The following is a 23,842-nucleotide window of genomic DNA, read 5'->3' on the forward strand; positions in this document are numbered from 1 at the left end:
TTCTCTAATTTAATATCTATATTTTTATACGTATAATATTTATATTTTATATACATGATATTTATAATCAATAAATTGGTGCTAATTTATTATTATTTATTATTTTATTTTGCAGGTCATAAACTAACAATTTTAGATGTTTATAATTTTCAATAAATAGAAATCGGTCAAATTTAAGATGTTTTTATTTTTTTTTTAAATGTGTTGAGGTGATTTGAAATTTTTTAAAAATAAAAAATATAAGAATTTGAGATTTTTAGTTGGGAGAAAAAAATTATAGAATTATAAATGCATATATAGTAATAATGAGAGAGAAATTTTTGGAATTTGATTCACATTAAATTTAGAATTAATTTTTAATATAATTAAATGAGAAAAGATAATTAATTATAGAAAAAAATTAATTGTGTCAATTAAATTAAAAAAAGTGATTTACACTCTTTTATAAACGCAAATATTATTAATTATATATCTTTATTTATTATCTATAATATTTTAGCCACGTAGTATTACTCATATACAATATATGAAGAAGAGATTGATCAACATGGTTTTTTTTATCTCTAGAAACTCGTCACTCTTTTAAAAGATTGCATGCTTTTTTTTTCATATTGAAGAAATTTTTGTTTTCTTGAGTGTCTAGGATGTTGGAAGGCTTATTTTTTTTATCTTTAAAACGTAAGTTATTAAATTACTGATTATATATTTATTACAATTTTTCATTCGGAATCTACTAGCTATTATAGTAGATATTCCAAAGTTTCCACGACTATAGATCTGTCATTTTCTGCCCCTGCTCTCAAGTTACACTATTAAAGGTTACCCAACTTATTTATTACCAACCGTCATATAATACTACTAGCTAGGGAGAGAATTAAACATATAAGAAAATGACACTTTCTTCTCTTATAAAAAAGTAAATTACTAAAATAGTAGTATAGTATTCAAAAATTCATTTTAAAAGATATGAATAATAAATAAATCCTAAACTCTAAAGAAATTAAATGATATTACAAATTAAATATGTATATTTCATTTTTTTCAGTTATTTTAACTTTTTCTCATTTTGTTTTGTTGTGTAATATTGTCCACTTTCACTCTTTCTTGCTAATATGTGTGTTTTTGTTTTTGTTTTTGGATAATTATTTTGAAAATATAGAAACAAAATTATATTAGAAAAAATCTAGAGGGTCAGCAACTTTATTAAATTCTGCCCAACATGTAATCAGTAAAAAAAATAAGCCATAAGATAGAATTTCACACCATTAAAATCATCATTAATGACTATTTAATAGTTACAAATCACAAAAATTGCTGACCCTAGTGCTCTCCGTTATATTATATATGTGTGATGTATACTTAAATTGTTCCTTTTAAGTAGTAGTCACTTTAGTTTTATTATTTCCCTTTTTTACTTTATGGTATCTTCCACTCTTATTTTCATGCACTATTTGTATTTGTCATTGATTATGCATTATATCCTTAATCATTAATAAATCTATTTAGAATTACTTAACTACTCTCTTTCTCATTTTTAATTAAATTCTATTTAGTAATATTTTTTAGATTACTCCTTAATTATTTTAAGTTTCCTGATAAGCGTGCATTATTAGTCAAAGTAATAGATAAAAAAAGAACAAGTGGAATATATTTTTTGAAATCGAAAACATAATATATTTATATGTTCTTAATTATAAGTACATTTAATTCATGTTATTACAGCTATTTATTTTTAAATTTTTGTGCTACTTTTTTTTATATCATAAATTATAATAAGTGACTATATATAAATGTGATAAAAATAAAGATTAAAAATGCTAAAAGGGAGTAAAATTATTTTGTACTATTTTTTTCTACACTCAAATTTGTTGATTTTATTTAGTGATTTTACACTTTTTTTTCATATAATATATCCCACTCTCATTCTTCTATACATTATTTATCATTGAAGTATCAATTATATCCTTAACAATCAATAAATCTTTTTAGAAGTAGACAACTATTCTTATTTTATTTGGTAATCCTTTTAAATTACTATTAATTCAAGATTCATATGATAACTATGGATTTAGCTAGTGATTGATAAAAAGGAATGAGTTGAGTATATTTTTTTAAAAAAATATTGACAAAGATAATTTTTTTTCATATGTTTTTAACTAAAAGGACATTTAATTTATGTTATTTAAATTGTCATAAAATAATTCATATTAAAAACTTAAACTGATAAGAGAAGATAATATAATGGTTATATTTGTAATCTTTTCTCTCAAACAAGAAATTCTTGAGAGTTCTCAAAAAAATAAAATAAGATTTTTTAAGAGGAAGCTAAACTAAAATTTGTACAGAAAATACTTGATCAACACTTTATTTTTATATTATTAGAATTTAGAATTTAAAAGTTAAAATTTAAAATTCAATAATTAAGATTTAGAATGTTAACTAAATATTAATAAAAAATAATAAAATTTATTAATTATGTAATATTATTTAAATCAAAATAAAAATATATACAAAAATAGGTGTTTGTAATCTCTGAGTTTATAAATGAATTTTCTTTTAATAATTAGTTGCTAGATAATTATGAGAATTTGTTAACTGATCTTCTATATTTTTTTTTTTGTTTTTCAGTTATTAATTAATTTAGTGTTTTGAATTGCAGGGATAAAGACTGTCCCGAGTCCATACTGAAAATGCTATGATTTAGGGTTTCCGGGTGAGATTGCAGGAATATTATTGTCCGAGTTATATTGGTATGATTATTGTTCCTATTTATAGGTGGTGTATAGTAACTTAAGTTCCCATCATGATGCTCTCCCTTCCATTCCTTTGGGGAACAAAAAAATAGGGCACTTACTATATACAACATATGAAGAAGAGATTGATCACCGTTTTTTTTTTCTCATCTCTAGAAACTCGTCACTTTTTTAAAAGATTGCATGATTTTTCTTATATTGAGGAAAATTTTTGTTTATTTGACTGTTTAGGATGTTGGAAACCCTATTTTTTTTATCTTTAAAACTTAAGTTATTGAATTACTGATTATGTATGTATTTAATACATTTTCTCATTCGGAATCTACTAGCTATTATAGTAGATATTCTAAGGTTTCCATGACTATAGATCTGTCACTGTCTTCTGCCCCTGCTCTCAAGTTACATTATTAAAGATTACCTGCCTTATTTATTACCAATTAACCTTCAGATGATACTACTAGCTAGGGAGAGAATTAAACATATAAGAAAATAACACTTTCTTCTCTTATCAAAAAGTAAATTACTAAAATAGTAGTATAGTATTCAAAAATTCATTTTAAAGGATATAAATAATAAATAAATCCTAAACTCTAAAGAGATTAAATGATATTATAAATATGTATATTTTATTTTTCTTTTTATTATCAGTTATTTTATCTTTTTTTTTTTATGTTGTTTTGTTGTGTAATATTGTCCACTTTCACTCTTTCTTGCTAATATGTGTGCTTTTGTTTTTGTTTTTGGATAATTATTTTGAAAATAAAGAAATAAAATTATATTTTATATGTGTAATGTAATGTATACTTGAATTGTTCCTTTTAAGTAGTAGTCACTTAAGTTTTATCATTTCCCTTTTTATTTTATGGTATCTTCCACTCACTCTTATTTTCATGCACTATTTTTGTTTGTCAATGATTATGAATTATATTCTTAATTATTAATAAATTGAGTCAAACATTAAAGTGGTCTCTGAAATTGCACTTGAGGCTTAAAGTGGTCTCTAAAATTAATAGTTATTCAATTTCATCCTCAAAGTTACACTCCAAGACTCATAATAGTCCCTCAAATAGTTTCTATCATCAGAAAGCTGAAGTGGACTAATTCCTACCACATTAGCACGCCAACAATTGTTGACGTGGCAAACGAAACTTTTTTGTTTGCAAGGTGGTCCCTTTCCCCTTTTAAAACCCTAATCCACAATTTTTCCTAAATTCTCTTCCTCATCCTCTTCTTTTTCAACTCCATTCTCGACTCTCACTCTTTCAAATTCAATCATCAATTACCTCTATTATATAATCTGTATTCTAAGTCATCACCATCCTCATCTTCCTCATCGTCATCAAATTCATCATCACTCAGAATGTACCTCGATCCTTCAAGCCCCATCTCCCTGTCAGTCTCTTCCAACAAGTCCATCAGTGACATCATCACCGGCTACACCGCCTCGTCTTTCTCTCCCCCTCCAACAACTTTCCTTATGGCAACCACCTCAACCGCTTCCTGTGCTGCGACCGCCTCTCTTGCTAATAGTGTCCTACTGCTATCCGCACGTGACCCTTCATCGTCGTCCTGCTCCTCGTCGTCGAAGTTGTCCCGGAACGTCATTGTGGGTCCCTTCCGGAATAACTCTGACACCATGCTGGAGGAGTTCCATCGCGAAAGCTAAAGTTAGAGTAGCGCGCTAGCTATTGGCAGGGGCTAGCTCCATGGGGTCGCGGCAGTTAATGTCACCTCGGGCGGGGAGCTGTAACAGGTGAAACTCTTGTGGGAGAAGGTGGCCTTGGCTGTGAGTGAAGGGGGAGGGAAGGCTGGGGCTTCATCAACGTTATTGTTGTTGTTAGCCATGTGATGGTGGTGGTGGTGAGTTGAATTATCGTCGTTGGAGATGAATTGAAAGTGTTTTTTCTTAGAACATTGTGTGTGATAAAATGATTGGTAATTTACCAAATTATACAAAATTTATTGGATTTCTTTTTGTCTTAGTTATGAAATGATATTTTTTGTTTCGTATCTTTGGTACTGGTACTTTAGTACGCGTTGAAAAGTTTATACTATGATTTACTATGAATTTATTAATAAATAACTATTGATGTTTTACATTGTTGTTGCATTGATGATTGAATTTAGAAGAGTAAGACTAGAAAAAGGGGTTAAAGAAGAAGAGAATGAGGAAGAGAATTTATGAAACAAAAATTGGAGATTAGAAATTTAAAAGGAGAAATGGACCACATTGCAAACAAAAAAGTTTCATTTGCCACATCAGTAATCGTGGCATGCCAGCATAGCAGGAATCAATCCACCTTAATTTTTCGATGACGGAAATTGCTTGAGAGACTACTATGAGTCTCAGAGTGTAATTTTGAAGACGAAATTGAATAACTATTAATTTTAAGGACAACTTTAAGTTTCGAATACAATTTTATGAACCATTTTAAAGCTTAACTCTTAATAAATCTATTTAAAATTACTTGACTACTCTCTTTCTCATTTTTAATTAAATTCTATTTAGTAATATTTTTTAAATTACTCCTTGATTATTTTAAGTTTCCTGATAAGCGTGCATTATTAGTCAAAGTAATAGATAAAAAAAAGAACAAGTGAAATATATTTTTTGAAATTGAGAAACATAATATTTGTATATGTTCTTAATTATAAGTACATTTAATTCAAGTTATTATAGCTATTTTTTTTAATTTTTGTGCTATTTTTTATATCATAAATTATAATAAGTGACTATATATAAATGTGATAAAAATAAACATTAAAAATGTTAAAAAGGAGTAAAATTATTTTGTACTACTTTTTTCTACACTCAAATTTGTTGTTTTTATTTAATTTTACTTTTATTTTTCATATAATATATCCCGCTCCCATTCTTGTATGCATTATTTATCATTGAAGTATCAATTATATTCTTAATAATTAATAAATCTTTTTAGAAGTAGACAACTATTTTTTTTCTGTTGATTGTTAATCAAATTTTATTTGATAATCCTTTTAAATTATTATTAATTCCAATATTCATATGATAATTATGGATTCACTACAACAAATACGGAGGATGGCGGCAAAAAATTGACAGCCGTTTATAAACCCGCCGCAGATTGGTAGGATAGCGGCGGTTGTCGTAGCGATTTGACAACTGCACCAAAATTAAATAGTATAGCGGCGGTGACACGTCCCAACCGCTGGAAAGCAACACAGTGATATATATAACAAATTAACATAGCGCGTTCATGAAATCTTTTTTGCATGAAGTCAATTGTGCAGGGGTGCGAACCACTTCTCTGGGAGTCCTTGCCGCCGTGGTGCTCCCGGCCCGCAGTCAATTCCATTAGTCTCCTCCTTCCCATTATTGTGTCGTTCACTGAGCCATTTTCCCTCCCTTTAACACGAGTCCGAAACCTAGGTTTGCTAAACCCTCTTTCAATTTGGTTGAGCTTTCTTTTGGGTTTCACTTTTCAATTTGGCTTAGATTGATCTTATTCTTCTTGATTTGGATATATATTGTCAAGAATCAGATTCAGACTTTTCAATTTGGGTTAGATTGATCTTGCTTATAAAGAATTCATTTGATCTATATCTTACTTTCAAATTTTCAGATTAGGCAATAATACTTTGTTTTGATTTTCTCAGTTGTTCAAGTTTGGCAGTTTTCTCCACTTGATACACTTGGTTCCATTTATTCATTCCTTCATTACTGGAAACCAAAAGCTATTATACTGATGAAAAGTGAAATGTGGCCAAATCTTATCATGCATGCTTCCCAAAATGGTGTAAGTAGTTGTTATATTTGGTTCATGATATACTCTCGTCAACCACTTACGGTACAAAAGAATAGATTCATTCTTAATCCGCTAGAATTAGAACTAGATAACCTAGTTCGTAAATGGTAGTTTACGAATATGTGAGACCTACTTTTTTTTAAACAAAAGGAAAGGTCAAATAGCAATTAATTTCTTTGCACACATGCATGGTTCACTTATGCATTTTGCAAGTGCATCATATAACATGTTTTCACATATTATTTTACTCTCATCAGATAACACTAGCATTGTTAAATGCTCGGATGTCTGAAAAGTCCTTCGAAGTTTGGTCAAGACCAGTGCTTCTGCCCCTAATTTCACTGATGTTATCAAAATTTTCCTTGATTGCTCCATTGGTATGTAGCCCTAGATCTTTTGACACCACTATTTTTTATGTTATTGTTTCTTTGATAGCAGCATTTAAGATTTTGAATGTCATAGAGTACAGAGCAAGGCATCTGGTTCCAGCTATTGCAAGCTCCTCCTGCTATCATAAGCTTTTCTGGTGATTTAAAGTACGGTATGTCTTAAGTTTTTTATTCAATTGAAATTTGATATCAGTTTTTTGTTGTATGCTACACCATTGTGGTTACTATCATTAAAGCAGTGTTCTTCTTCTTTGTCCCCCTTTCAATTGTTGATTTATTGAATTGGTGAAGTGGCCTGTACTAAGCTTGTCTTATTTATCATTCTGTTCAGCAATAGAAGATTTTGGAGTCAATGGAAGAGGGGAAAAAAGTATAGATGATCTGAGATTACAGCTTGCTCACAAACAGGTTTGGATGGCTTCTTCCATTTATAGGAGAGAAGAAGAAAGTTAGTTTTTTTTCTATACCTTTGGCATTGTTCCATGATAACTTTTTCTGGTTTATTCAACAGGTTCAAAGAAACACTTAAACATTTTTCTTAGCATAAAAAACCAGAGAGGGGAATTATAACATAAATGTTGATTCAATTTTTCCATATGCTAGTACTAAACATATATGGTATACATATTCTCATTTTCTCCCTCATTTAACTATTCTATAATATTCTTTGCAATTGAAATATTTGAAATATTTTTATAGATTGTCCTGTTAGATTAATTCAGAATGAGCTTAATATGTTGACTGAATCTCATTCATTGCCTTCTGTATTTTGGTGATTATTCACTGTTCTTTCTTTATTGTAATGTATTAAGATTTGATTGCAGTAATATTAGGAGTTCACACTACCCTTATGCAACTGCAAAAGTAAGCTTTTGATCCCACCCTTTGACTTAAAAAATGTTTGCTATGGATGTCTTGATTCCCTCCTTGGCTTCATTCAATATTGATGCCATCATCTATGCATAAAATTCTCAGTTACTAAAAGTATGTTTCCACTGTCCTTTTCTCCTTGTTATTACTTGTTTAAACTCAAAATATGATTTCAGTTGTGTTCTTCTTAAATGATAAAAGTTCAACTCAATTATATTTGTAATCATGGTGCATGTGAACTGAATAGAAATTAACTTGTAACTCTTTTGCATAGTCATTCTCATACAACAGAAATGATGCTTATGCAAAAATTATAATGACATTTCGCCATTCTATTTCATAATTTTGTCATCTCCAAATTCATTATGCTTTTACATGATATAGTGCAAAAACTGGAGAAGGAAGGATAAAATGTAATTTTGAGGTCCCAACATAAGAAGCTTAAGCTGGAATGGGTGTGTTCATCTAGCCGTGTCTCAAATTTTGGTCTAATGAAGACAGACAATAAAGGAAGGGTGGTTTCATTCAGTGAGAAGTCTAAAGGAGAAGACCTGAAAGCAATGGTAAAAAGCACAACTCATGCTTGTTAATATCAAGTTTCAGGATATTGTTTCCCTGCTAATGTTGCTACATAATTTAGCAAGTAGATACGACACTCTTGGGACTTTCATAGTAAAAGGCTGAAAAGAAACCATACATTGCTTCCATGGGAGTGTATGTGTTCAAGAAGGACTTACTTCTTAATCTACTAAGGTACTGCTAATTTTAACTTATATCTTGTAATATGAAGTTCAATAATGACATATAACATGACAATAAGTTGCTTGTTTCAAAGATAGCAAGCTAACTAATTTCAACAAAATTTATTTCATTCAGATGGCGCTTTGCAACTGCAAATGACTTTGGATTAGAAGTCATTCCTGCTTGTGCTAGTGAGTTTTGCATTACGGTATGTCTGAAAATTCATTATTGCTTATGGTTTTACTATTAGTAATAAAGTATTATGCACATGGTTCTCCTGCTTCTCCATCTATGTACCATGAACCTAACTGATTTAATTATCTCCAAATAAAATACTCGTAATCTAATCATAGAAAATAACGAATGGATACCGAAACCAACCGTGAACCTAACTTTCTAGTAACTATGATTAGACAGCTCTTCATTGGACAGAGCCAAAATGTGCATGTCTCTATTCTAATGTTACAAATTCTTGGTAGTATTTTATAACTAAGTATCAAAAGTCATATATATCTCTGGCTTAAGTGTGTGTTCGATTGTTTAATTAGACTAAAACATTGTTATTTATCCTTATGCAGATTGTTGACTCAATAGTATCGCATGGATGAATTCCATGGAAGGACAGAGTGAAAAATAGAATCTTAGGGTTGAATTTATTTTGGTTTGAAGCAAATAATTTTTTTTAATTTGGCTATGCAATTCTTAACAAGAGATTTAATATGTTGATATTTTTATAAATATATTATTTTATTTTCCAGTTAATTTTGTTGTTTTTGACTTAAGTTTAGATTCAATAAATGAAAAATATTAAAATTTATAATATTAAAAAGTCCAAAAAAATGTATCATTAAAATTAAACAAAAAAAATCAGCGTTTTTTGAAAGGAAATTCTAATTTGTTTTAATTTGTATTGAAATTAGCGGCGGTTTTCTAACCGCCACAAACAGTCCTAAATAAAAAAACGTAATAACATTGATGCAATTCATAACCGCCGGTAAAAAAGGACTAAATCCTAATACTTGTATATTGAATTGCCGCTAAATTAGTTGCCGCAAAATATTGATTCAGCGGCGGTTATACCAGCGGTTGCTGAAAATTGCCGCAAAACCTAATCACCGTGCCCATAACCAGGGCAGTTCACTAAGCTGCCGGCCTTTGATTTTGCGGCGATTTAAAACCTCCACTAATCATGAAAAAAACCGCCGCAATGTAGCGCCTCTCTTGTTGTGATTTAGCTAGGGATTGATAAAAAGGAATGAGTTGAGTATATTTTATTTAAAAAAAATTGACAGATAATTTTTTTCATATCTTTTTAACTAACAGAACATTTAATTTATATTATTTAAATGGTCATAAAATCACTCATTAAAAAAATTTAAGCTAATAAAAGAAGATAACATAATGATTATATCTGTAATATTTTTTCTCAAATGAGAAACTCTTGAGAACTCCAATATTATGTCATAAAATCATTTATTCCAAAAATTTAAGCTGATGAAAAAAGATAACAATAATGGTTATATCTCTAACATAATCTATTTTTTTATGCGAAAGTTTTAAAAATTAAAATAAGTAGCTATAAATTACTAGCATTCACTACAAGAAAAGCACCAATTCAACGACACTTTTTTTAAGCTGCATTTGGAATAGGCTACGCTTTTCTTCGTGTTGCCTTTTTAGAGGAGAATAGGAAATACAGTTGTAGCATCACTTGAAAAGCGTCTCCCTAGATATTATAAAGAGCACTTATAAAGCGTAACCTTATCTTAATATCTATGAATACACTTTTTTTTTACAAAAGAATGCGTTTTTAAAAGAATAACCTGTTTGTTATGTTTTGGGTGCGCTTCAAAAGTGTTACCTAATATATCTAGGATCAAATATACACACCAACACTTAATAAAATTTTTCCCTTTTCACCAAATACACTTAAGCTTTTCCCCTTTGCGCCACTCATTTCACCAAATCAAAGAAAGCTACTCTTCCCCATGCCTTCACTCATCACCTTCGTTCGTCTCTCTCCTCTTCTTCTTCACCTTCGTCTATCTCTAACCATCGCTGCCACTCACCATTGCCATCTCGCTCACCATCGTCATCTAGTGAGCTCGCCATTGCTCACAATCGTCATCTCGGGTGCTCACCGTCGTAGCTCACAATCGTCGTCTCAGGTGCTCACCGTCGCTGCTCACCATCGTCGCAAGCCTCGTGCACTCATCATCGTTGCTTACCATCATGCACTCACTAGGTAATCATTTTCTGGCTCACTCTCTATTTGGATTGGGATGTTTTCTGCCTCATGTTACATTCTGCGATTTTGTATTAGGAATTATACCTTTCTTTTTGTTAAATCAATTTTCATCTTATATTTGTTGAAAATTTTATACACCTTATTCCTATATATCGTCAAATGTCTATTTATGTGCATAGCAACTGAAGGTGACTTGCTCTTAAAACTACTTTCTAGTTGTATTTTTCTTTAATCCAATACTTCTTCCTATTGCTCTATATGAAAATGCCAGATTTCATTTTATCATAAGTGGACTGTCGTGTTTCTTGAACATGTAGGCCTCGTTGCCTTTTAGTAAGCTTCTTAGAATTGGACCAACTATCAAACCGTTTTAGTCTTTGATTTATTGGTTTATTAGTCCAATCAATTCAACTAGTAATTCAACTAAAAAAAATCATTTTAAAATAAAATAATAAATAAATTATATAAAAGACCAAAGATGAGGGTATCCAAGAATTCCTATTAGATACAACAACATTCAACATTATCATATATTCTCATCACACACACAAATACAAAGCCTTAACTCAAAAAATAACCACAACAAGTAACTTGGAAAGAAAATGGAAATACCGAACAATCACAAGCATACACAATATGTGAATGTTATTATAGCAAACATAATAACAAAATAGCTCTTTTAATGCGTCTCCAAAAATATCCCAAATAAAAAAAGCTACATAATCTAATCCAGTTGATTCAGAAAATTACATATATTAGAAAAATTAAGAACCAACTAAAAGAAAAAGAAGAGGAAGGCCGGTTGATTTGATTCAATTCGCTGAGATGAAGAATCAAATAGAGCTGAAAAGATGAGAGTTGGGGTTTTGGTTTGGAGTTCTTGCCGATGATGATGACGAGAGGGATGAATCATAGTGGGTGATAACCTTGGCCTTCCTCATCGCACATGTCGACCACTCCTTCACGCTCTCACTTAAGGAACGATCCTCCGATCCCTTCGAACCCTTTGAGCTCTTTCCCTTCACCTTCAATCTTCAGAGACACACCCCTTAATGCCATTGATCTTTTCTTGCTTCTTGATTCTCTCTCTCAATGATTTTTTAATTGCTTGCTCGCTGGCAGCGTGCGGTGGAGGAGACCTTAAACCCTAATTATACATTTTGTGTTGTGTCGGTTTCATTGTGACTTGATTTTTACTACCCTTTGATTTTCATTTTTAGCATTCAGCAACAAACATTATAAAACAGCAACTACAGATTGAATGCCAGCATTCAATAACAAACATTCAATACCATATGTGAACTCAACAATCAGCATTCAGCAACAAACATTACGGAACATTAACCAATAATTACACTAAAAGGGTGACAAATTATAAAACAGCAATTACAAAACACTGCAAACAGCAAGAGTAGTACATTATAAAATATATCAAAACAGTGATGACACTAAATTAAATAGAGCATTAGCAAAGAAGAAGACGAACATTAGCAACATTATTTGAACAAAAATTTTAAAAATTAAAAAGAAGAAGAAGAACCGAGCATTCAGAAATTAAACAGAGCCATCAGGACCAAAGCAAAATTAAAAGGAAGAAGCAAAGCACGACCATTCACCTTCAACAGAGACACGGATGGCAACCGGCGAGACAACGGCGAGAGGTGAGACAACGACAAACGGCGAACCGCTCGAAGCCACGAATAGAAAAGCTAGCCAGTGGACGACGTGCCGAGCTACTGATAAACACCATTTTTTGGGTTTATCTTGTGCTTAATTTAGTGGGTTTTATCAATTATTCTCACACTTATGTATATAATTTGCATGTTTTACATTTTCCTTCCTAATTTTATACTATGAGTGAAAACATGCTCCTTTGACCCTAAATTAGCTAATTTTAATCCTCTTTTATTACCATTCGATGCCGTAATATGTTTGCTGAGTGTTTTCAGGGTTTATAGGGTAGGAATGGCTTAGAGGATGGAAAGGAAGCATGCAAAAGTGGAAGGAATACAAGAAATTGAGATTTTGGAAAGCTGGCAGCAACGCGCACGCGTGGTATGACGCGTACGCGTGACTGGTGCAGCATACAAGCGACGCGTACGCATGACCAAGTTTTTTATTCAGCGACGCGTAAGCGTGGCGAGGCGTACGTGTCACAAAGCGTCACATGCTGCAGATATCAGAAAACGCCGGGGACGATTTCTGGGCTGATTTTAGCCCAGTTTCAAGCCCGAAAACACAGATTAGAGGCTGCAGAGTGAGGGAATCAGGGATGACTTCTCACATACACTCTCATTCACATAATTTTAGGTTTTAGATGTAGTTTTCTAGAGAGAGAGAGGCTCTCTCCTCTCTCTTGTCAATTTCTTCTCAAATTCAAGTTCAATGTTCCTTTAATTTAGTTTTCCTTTACTCTTGTTTATTTTAGCATCTTACTTCTTTTTGTTTATTTGTTATTGCTTCCGTTTGTTTACTTCATTATTGATGCACACTTGCCCTCTTTGATTTAGATTAATGCAATTCATATTTTTATGTTATTGTTCTTTCTTTAATCATTGGTTATTGTTGTCTTGCAATAGGGTATCTTAGATTTTATGATCTCTTATTAATTTTCTATATTTTTATTATGTGCCTTCCAAGTGTTTGATAAAATTCTTGGGAGGATTTTAATTTAGATTTTTACGTTCTTAACTTGGATTGATTATTTAGAGACTCTTGAGTTATCAAAAATCTTTTGTTGATTGGTAATTGAGACTTGCTAATTGGCTTAGACTTCACTAAATCTAGTCTTAGATTAGGACTTGTGAACCTAAGTTGATTTTACTTACTTGACTTACCTTCATTGTTAGAGGTTAACTAAGTGAAAGCAAAAGGCAATTACCATCACAGTTGATGATGATAATGAGGATAGGAATTTCAATTCTCAATCCTTGTTAGGACATGGGGAAGAGGAAGAAGTGGAGGTGCCGAGAACCTGGGGATGACAGCAGCAAGGAACCTAGGGCTAGGGTTTTGCCGTTTTGATTTGGTACTTTCACTTTGCTTTAAAGGGGTTTGCACGAATGATTGAGGAAGGGAAGGGTTCACGAAAGGCTTCAACTTGGTTTTGGTTTTTCTTAAAAAAAAAAACATAAAATGGCATTGTTTTTTAGAACCAGCCAATTACTAGTCCAGCCCAACCAAATGATTCCCAGACGATTCAACAGTTTCTGAACGGTTCTCTAATCAGTGGTTATTGATAATGAATCGGAGCATTTTCATTGTCGGTTTCCAGTTGAATCGGTCTGATCGGCTAGTTCGGTCTGATTTTTAGAACCATACCTTTTAGTAATACTTGTGAATTTAAGTTATGCTTAATTTAACACAAAGATTGTAGGATCTTTGTCTGGTATACTTATGATGGCATTAGTTACTATTTGTCGTACTCATAAACATTACTTGTGTCAGGTGAGCTTACACACTCATCAGCTGAAACTATATGATTTTGGAAATGCTGAAGTATTGGCAAGATTTTGTGCTTAATACACAGATTGTTGATAGAGATTTTTTTTGTGTTTTACTCAAACTTCATCCATGTTTTAATTCATCAGGTGAAAGGAGAACCTAATGTTTCTTACATCTGTTCAAGATACTATATATCGTGCTCCAAAACTTATCTTTGGTGCCACTGAATATACAACCGTGATAGATATATGGTCAAGTGGTTGTGTAATAGCTGAATTACTTCTTGGACAGGTAATTTGATGCTTGAATAAATAGGTATCAATGTTTTTACTCATTTTTTCATTTCTTCCCTGAAGCTCAACTTATATTACAGCCTTTGTGTCTTGGAGAGAGTGGAGTTGATCAATTAGTTAAAATTATTAAGGTGAGGATTGCCCATGCATTTTATAAGGATAATTTGGATTTGTCTGTCATAGAATTTTGTAATCCTTGAATATTTAATGATTATGAAATATTTTGTTTATAATTTTTGTAAAGTTCAGGTCAGTTAATTCTGCTAGAAATTATATATGTTGTGGGTTTATTCCATGGATTTTGCTATATTGCAAATGGATTTTGCTATATTTGCTGTAATTCAGTTTTATGCTAATTGAATTTTTTGTAATTATATTTTCTACACTTCTGTTTTCTGCAATAATAACTGGTGGTGGAGGCGTTAGGAGATTTTGTGCACTTTTGTTTTATGTAATTATGTTTTTTGCCAATTTTTATTTTCTATTAATTCTGTCTTCTGTAATTTGATTTTTTGCTAATTCTATTTTATGTAATTATATGCTAAATTGTTATTCACTTATAGTCAATAAGTCAAAAGAACAATCAACATTAGAAACAACAGAAGTTTTCACATCACATGCGCCAATCAATTTCGTAAGAGTACGAGTGGCTCTAGTATAATTATTTAATATAGAAGAGCAAATTTATATTTATTAGGACTAATATTTGCATAAATTGAAAGAAGAAAGTGAAGTAAGACCTTGTTTTATAGCGAGCAACAAAAGAAACAAATGAAGAACCAAAAAGGTTTAAAATGTTCATTGCTACTCGAACAAGTTGGAAGAGGAAAGAAATTGATCAGAAAACACAAGATGTAATTATAAGAGTTCAATGAATCATTAATAATTATATTTTAAATTTAGGATACAGTAACTAATTCAATTTTAAATGTTTCTTTTAAGCAGGAAGACTTCCAAAATTGGCAAGCTGCTGGTGATACAGAAGAGGAAGCATTTGAGGCCTTATTTTGGAAAGAACAACCAGGTCAGATTAGGTGATATGAAAGATTTATTACACAAAGTGATTTAAAAAAATATGCTAAAATTTCTGAAATCGAAAAGTAGCACAAAGAGAAAGTGACAACTTTGAAGGATGAACTTAGAGACATGAAGGCCAAACAACAGCACCAAGAAAAATATATTCATAGATTACAAAATATGATTAAGTTAATACTGCAGTGATCTAAACATGGAATGAGGCCAGAAGAACATGAAGCTTTGTTACAAGACGTCCAACACTCTCCAATAGATGCGAATAATACTCATGGATCAATTCGATCAATTTTTGAACATAGATGTGGTATGCTCATTTTTTCTTGTTCTATCGTTTTTTGCTTGCATTTATTTTAATTGCTATGGCTGAAAATCATATGTTGCTGGCTTTATTAACACTTTAACACTTGAAGTTGTATTACTATGGCTGAAAATTGTTTGTGCAATTTTAATTGTAATTTTAATTTTGTGCACTTCTATTTGCTAGAATTCCCATTTTTGCACTTTTGAATTTGTACACTTCTACAATTTTAAATCTATGCACTTCTTTCTGTAATTTTCATTTTTGCAATTCTATATATCTTCTAATTTCAGTCATTGATAGTTTTGAAGTGTTGGTAATTATAATTTTCATTTTTGCAATTCTATATATCTTCTAATTTCAGTCATTGATAGTTTTGAAGTGTTGGTAATTATAAGTTGAAGCAGTTGAATGTGTAATAATGCATGTCCTTTGTAGCTATATATGCTTTTTTTTATCTATTAAATATTATTTTTCTGGATATCAGAAACTGAAGCAGCACCAAGAATTGTGCTAACTTTATTTTTTAAGCTAACATAGTTTTGATAATTTACCCAACTATTTTCAGTTTGATTTTTTAGTTTTTATAATTGCAAATGTCATTATAAATATTTTACTATATAATTATGCAGAGTAATATTGAGAATGAATAATGAAGATTAAGTTGTTTATTATTGTGGTTTATTGGCTAAGATGGAGTAATGTTAAAAATGAATACATATATGGTTGACTATTGACTTTTATTAGAAGATACTTATGTATATATAGGATATAATATTTTAGTTTTTCTTAGAGTATTAGTAGTAAATTGTAAGTGATCTCATGTTTATTTTGATATAACTATACTTAATTTAGTATGAGATTTCAGTACTTTAAGATCATTATAAATATATTGTTTACATATAATTTTTATTATTTAAAGAAATTATTTTGTATAATTATGTATTTATTTTTATTTTTTAATATTTAACTCATTTAATTAAAAATACAGAATAATATATGTAATCATGCTACTAAATATTATGTTGTACAAAAAATTATATATATATATATATATATATATATATATATATATATATATATATACAGAAAATAATAATAAAAAATAACGAGGGACCTAAGGCTATACTTATATAGAGTAGTTATGGTATACAATGTGGCTACGCTTTATAAGTGATACAGTAGCAAGGATAATTGTAGTCTATTCTGATAAGCAAGGAAGCTGAAAAACATAGCCTTTGATCTTGAACAACATCACTTGAAAAGCGCACCCTATTTTTAAATGCCAAAAATGTAGCTTTTGGTACAAAAAAGTATAGCTTTTGAAAATAGGCAACGGTTAAATAAGTATGATTGACTATTGACCAAGGTTGCGAGAATCGGACCGGTCATTGAACCGATCGAGTAACTGGTTCAATAGTTCAATAGTTCAACCGGAGTTGAACCGTGGTTGAACTGGTTTAATTAAATATAGAATAAAATTATAAAAAATTCAATATATAATTTTAAAAGTTTAAATTCAATAATTTCTAAACTAATAAAATTTAAATTTTAACAATTTCACAAAATAAATTAGCCATAATTTATCATTCAAAAGTCATAAACAACTTCAAATATCAAAGTTTATAACTAAAGAAAATCAAGACTCACATAAATGACAAACACAATATGTTTTGCAACCAAAAGAACATTGAACAAACAATACTTCAACAAAACAAAAAACACTACTCATCAGAAGTCATAATCATCATTAAGTGTTCCAATGTCTACGTCATAAATAGGTAATCCAAAGTCACCATCTTTAGAAATACCACCAAAAGAAGTATTTGAGGATTCAATTAAAATATCAGACATATCCACCTTAACTTCCATGTCTCCTCCATCTAATAAAATAGGAGGAAAATTCAATAAAAAATCAATATTAATGACATATATTTTACCATGTTTAGTTTGTTATTACCATGTTGGTCCTTGTGAGTTGCTACAATGACATTATATATAGATTTGGTTTTGTGCTGTCTTCACTACTTTACTGAATGGACTTGGAAATTTTGTTGGGTGCATTTTATGTCATCTATATTCTATCTATAATGCTACTAATTTAAGTTCTCTTATTTGAAAGATTTTGGAGTCTAGTTTTATTGACCTGTATAAAAGTTCTCTCAATGATAAACTACAAATAACTTTTCTACTTTTCTCAAGATTATTGATTATACAGGGGTTAAGCATCTTTTCTACCAATCATTTTGATTTTATTAGAAAACTATCAATTGCTGTGAATGTTAATCATTTTATGATTGTTCCATCTAAATTCAAAATGACAGCAATCTAAAATCTAGACGAATATATCAATTCATACGACAATCAACATCATTAAATTCAGCAATTCATCTGGTTAATTCACCAAAATTCAATATAGCCAAATTCAACAGAGCAGAATTAAATTTATTCAGCAAAATTCAAAATACCAAAATTCAAATAAAAATTCAACAGAATAGAATTTTAATTTATATAACAAAATTCTAAAACAGAACTTAGAAGAACTCAGAAGAACTCAACAGAACAAGAACTCAGAAGAACTCTGCATCTGAATTTGTGAACTCCAATCTCTCCTATATTTTTCATTGAATAAACATTTAATTGAAAAAACCAAAAACCCATGAACTCAAATCTGCCCAATTCATACAGCTTTATCACCAACACCAAATACACAAAATTAATTAAAAAACAAAAACAGTAAAGCACTCACCGCGGGAGAGGCGGAGAACACAGAAGGTCAGAGCCAGACGATGACTAACGGTTCGGTGATGATGACAAGCAGACGACAACCACGACAATGCTAAGCCGAGGACCAGACGATCCCAATGCTTCGGTGATGGTGATGCTTTGATCCTCGAGAGCTGCCTCGATTCGCGACGGTGAGCTTCGCTCCGGCGTTTGGTGGAGGTGATGGTGGCGTTTGTGGGGAAGAAGGTTGAGGAGAAATTTAGGGTTGGGGGTGACTACTTTTCGAAGAGGAAACTCAGGAGAGTGGCTCCAGCAACGTTATTTTTACCTCGGCCCCTTTTTTTCCTTTTTTTTTTACCCGGCGCCAAAACGACGCCGTTTTGTGGCTTAGGAAAAAATCGAAACTTGCTGAAACCTGGGTGGTTCGACCGGTTTGTTGGTTAACTGCCGGTTAGACCAATTTTTTCAAGGCAATTTTATAAGTGAATTGGATCGGTTTAGGGATGTCAATGGGGCGGGGCGGGGGCGGTGGATGCTTCCCTACTCCCCGTCCCCGCCCCCAGAATTAATCCCCGTCCCCGCCCCATTCCCCGTCATGGGAAATAATTGTCCCCATCCCCGTTCTCCGTATTTCCCGCGTTTCCCGCGGGGCCCCATTCCCCATCTCCCTATGTTTAACATTTATATGAAAATTATAGTAAAAAATATCAAAAAAACAAACTAAAAAATATTATTACAAACACACAAACATATCTTATCTAAGATTATAAGTCTAGAAATACAACATAGCAAATCATAGTCCATAAAATAAAATCTTAAAATGCAACTTCCATTATAAAGAAAGCAATAAAACAAAGTCTTTAACATCAAATATTCTTTCATTGTCGGCATAAAACTTCCAACAAACATCTCCATGTTCTTTGTTAAAACAATAGAGACAAATATGTTAACATACAGTGACGAGAATGGAAGCAAACACGCAGACACAGAAGTGGAGAGGAGAAGGACGCCGTGCCTGAGGAGAGAGAACGACGCGGTGAAGCTGCTAGGGTGACGGCGCAAGAGTGGCCGGTGGCTAGCTGTGAGGGTTTTGAAGTTTGAACAAAGTGGAGAGTGAGTGAGTGACTGGAGTCTGGAGAGTTGGGGTTTGGATGAGAATAGAGAGTTAGAGAGGGCGCAGCAACAAAGGTGAGAAGGGAATATAGGGTTAAGGTTTTTTAATGGGTGAAATTACTAAAATACCCCCTATGTTAGAAATAAAGTAAGAGTATTTAAGTAAGTTTAACAATTCGGGGAATTATCGGGGATGGGGCGGGGATCCCCGCTCAGGTCCCCGCGCCTGTCTCAGGGGAATTTTTCTCCCCATCCCCATCCCCACGGAAAAAATTCCCCACCATCGGGGCCCCATTTGGGACGGTCCCCGCGGGGATCCCCGCCTGCTGGGGATTTTTGACACCCCTAGATCGGTTATCTGATCGGTTTCTGATTAATCCGATTGAACCGATCGATCCGGTCCGATTTTAAAACCTTGCTATTGACTTTTATTAGAAAATACTTATGTATAGGTGACGGCTGAATAGACAATGACTGAATAGGTATTTCAATTAAAGTGTTTTCATAGTCTGAAAAGTGTAGTCTTTGTCTAAGACATTATTTTTTTATTTTTAACTACAATTTTTAAATATATCTAAATGGGTATTTTTTTGTAGTGATTTTTTATTTATTATTACAATAATACAATATTATAATTAGGGGTAGGTTAATTTCACTTCACATGTGCAGAAAGTAAGATCTCATCATCGCTATTCACAAATCACTCTACTAAATTCTTTTGCTACCAACAAGGCCTTAGACCATCTCCAGTAGGGAACTCATCCCAGTTCCTGTTTATGGCCCACCTGTCATAAAAAGTAACTCCACATCAGCTTTTGCGTCATAAACAGTAAATAGGAACTCATAGCATCTCTCTCTTCTCCATTAGGAGGAACTAACTTTAGTCCCTGTTGTGGTCCCACCTAATTAATTAATTAATTAAAATACTTGAGATTAATGTAATTCATTTTTTTTAATAATATAATTTAAATATTTAAATTTAAAAATAATTCACTATTAAAAGATATTAATATTAAATAAATTTATACATAACAACAATACACAATATATAATTCGGGATTACACAAATTTGTAAAATTACTTAATACAAAAAAAACATAATTAAATTCTACAGTTGACGACAAGCATTGTGAAATTGCCATATGTGTTCAATCAAGTCCTCTTTCAATTGTCTATGCTGCTGCCTATTTCGAAGTTGGGCATTTCTTTGGAGAAATTGATGGTATGGTGCAAAATCTTCTTCTCCCAGCTGAGGTTGTGATAATCCATTTTCAACATCATCATACTCTAAGCCTTGAGCAAAATTTCTTGCATAAGTGTCTCTTTCATCCTCAACAATCATATTATGCAATATAATACAAGCTCTCGTTATGTTGGCAAGCTTCTTCTTTTCCCAAAAACGAGCTGGACCACGTATAATTGCAAAGCGTGCTTGCAACACTCCGAATGCTCGTTCCACATCTTTTCTTTGCCCTTCTTGGTATTGTGCAAATAACTTGCATTTCTCCCCTTGTGGCTTTGAGATTGATTTGACAAATGTGGCCCATTCAGGATAAATACCATCTGCTACGTAGTATCCCATTGTATAATTATTACCATTAATAGTATAATTTACCTCCGGAGCACGATCATTTAGAATGTCATCAAATACTGGAGAACGATCTAACACGTTGATATCGTTGTTTGAACCAGAAACTCCAAAGAACGCATGCCATATCCAAAGGTCTGAAGATGCTACAACCTCAAGTACAATGGTTGCAACCCCACGATAACCACTCATGTACATACCTTTCCACGCCTTTGGACAATTTTTCCATTGCCAATGCATGCAGTCAATACTACCCAACATGCCAGGGAAGCCACGACCCTCCGCCATTTGTAGCAGGCGGTGTACGTCATTTGGATTGGGTTTTCGCAAGTATTCATCCTGGAACACAGAAATGACACCTTCAACAAATTTTTCCAAGCATTCAATTGTAGTGCTCTCGCCTATGCGCACATAATCATCAACAGCATCAGCTGCTACGCCGTATGCTAACATCCGTATCGCAGCGGTACATTTCTGAAGTGGCGACAAGCCTCTTCTTCCAGTTGCATCAACCCTCTGGTGGAAATACGGATAGACGTTTGAGAGAGCGTCTACTATCCGAAGGAACACATCTCTTCTCATTCGAAATCTCCGTCGAAAAATGTTAGCATTATACACCGGTTCATCTGCAAAGTAATCTTGAAAAAGGCGATCATGTCCTGCTTCTCGATCTCTGTTGATCCATCTACGAGTAATTGGGATAGGGCTTCTATCGATATCTTCTTCTTCTGAATCTTCGAGTAAATACTCATCGATCCAATTATCTATCAGTGTGTTATCTTGCCGTCTTCTTTTGCCATACAAAGCCTCATTAAACATATCATCAAAATTTTTAGCCATATGGAGAAATGTAATTTTTAGTTCTCTGTCGAGGTGAGAAAGAAGAGTTGAAGTGGAGTTGTGGAGTCATTGATAGTTGATATTTATAAGTGGAGAAACTAGTTTTGTAACGGCTAGTTTTGCAACGGCTACTTTTGCAACGGCTAGTTTTCCTTAACGGCTACTTTTGCAACGGCTACTTAACGGCTAGTTTTGCAACGGTCACTTTCATGAACAATAACGGCACAATAATATTGACTAATTTAAAAACTTACATCAGAAGTAAATAAAACAAACTACATCACATAGCAGTAATACGCAATAAATAAATAAGAACATACTACATAACACTACGAATACAAGGAACCATTAAGTAAACCACTTGGCCATTATTTTCTCACATGCAATCTCATGAAGAGCTCGTCGTTTCTCACTCATTGTAGACGTGTCAGCATTAAGTATTTGCATATCCATTTCCCTTTCTTTTGCTTTTATCTCCATTTCTTTTATATACCTCTGGGTTTGTAATTCTTGTTCTTTCATTGCCGCTTGAATTTGTATCTCCTTCTCTTTGATTGCCATCATCTTTGCTCTATGTTCCTTCTCCTCTTCTCTTTCTTTTTCCCTTTCCATTAGTTCCTTTTCTCTAACATTCTTAATATCTTCCATGAGAGATAATTTTTTGACAACCGATGATTTTCTTTCGCTAAAATCTTCAGACATCTGTGCTTTTCCCTTACCTCTTCGCTTGCTTTTCTTTGATCCTTGTGGGCGAACGGGAGAGTCCACATCGGGTTCGTCAGCCAACAGTGTTTCTGGGTTTGATGAGGATGAGTATGCTCCAATTGCACTAACTTTGGTTCTCTTTAAGCCGCCACTTTGTGTAGGTAGTTGGCTTCTCCATTTTTGCTCCAATCGAAGCATGTTCCAATGCCTCTCAAAAGTGAACTTTTGACCATAATTTGTGGAATAAAGTTTATAAGCCAACTCCTTTATATCATCAGCGTTCGAACCACTCCTTATGTTTCGACTAGCTTGATCGTAGCAACCAGCAAATTGTGCAACAGCCTTGTTGATCTTATACCATCGTTTCTTACATGCAACTACCCCCTTGTCATGTCGGTGCAAAATTCTACACAGTAGCTATGAATTCGACTCCAAAATATTTCTCCCTTTTGATCGGTACCAACTACAGGGTCAGTTGAAACATTTAACCACGCACTGATCAACATCTCATCCTCTTCCCAATGCCAGTGTTGAATACTATCTTGCCTCCGATCTTCAATATCATCATCATTGAGGTCGATAGCATCTAATCCACGAGGGTTGGCAAAATCGGAATATTGCGAATTTGGACTAGATTGTATAGGAGTCTGAGAAGATGGGTTAGAAGAGCCACCAACACCAGATGAGTTATGTCTTGATGCACTGAATTGAGTTGGAAACGGCAAGGAAGTTGGAGTAACATTTCCGATAGAAGGGTTAAATATGGATGAAAATGGAAAATGAGGTGTTTGTGAATTTTGATTTTGCGGTTGGAATATAGGAAATTGATTATTATAAGGAGCTTGAAAATTGAAATTAGAAAGATTTTGTGGATTTGGATTTTGAAATGTATTTGGTAGTGTGATGTTTTGATTTGGAACTTGAGTGTTTGAGGTTTGAGATTGTTGGGTATTTGGAATTTGAGGAAAGTTTTGTAAGTAATTGAAGAAAGAGTTGAGTTGGTTTGGATCCAT

General features: G+C 32.4%; 2 protein-coding genes across 2 annotated transcripts; both read right to left on the bottom strand.

Moving 5' to 3' along the window:
* Positions 1–19,123: 19,123 nt before the first annotated feature.
* LOC130961204 (uncharacterized) lies at positions 19,124–22,124 on the bottom strand. The gene is made up of 3 exons (XM_057886948.1): positions 20,836–22,124; positions 20,426–20,481; positions 19,124–19,251 (listed from the first exon to the last, which is right to left on the bottom strand). The coding sequence occupies exons 1-3, from the start codon at positions 22,122–22,124 to the stop codon at positions 19,124–19,126; spliced, it is 1,473 nt and encodes a 490-aa protein (XP_057742931.1).
* Positions 22,125–22,472: 348 nt separating this feature from the next.
* Positions 22,473–23,842, bottom strand: LOC130961205 (glutathione S-transferase T2-like). Its single transcript, XM_057886950.1, has 2 exons — positions 23,297–23,842; positions 22,473–23,213 (listed from the first exon to the last, which is right to left on the bottom strand). The coding sequence occupies exons 1-2, from the start codon at positions 23,840–23,842 to the stop codon at positions 22,473–22,475; spliced, it is 1,287 nt and encodes a 428-aa protein (XP_057742933.1).

The sequence above is a fragment of the Arachis stenosperma genome, chromosome 2, assembly GCF_014773155.1.
Source record: "Arachis stenosperma cultivar V10309 chromosome 2, arast.V10309.gnm1.PFL2, whole genome shotgun sequence".
NCBI lineage: Eukaryota > Viridiplantae > Streptophyta > Magnoliopsida > Fabales > Fabaceae > Arachis > Arachis stenosperma.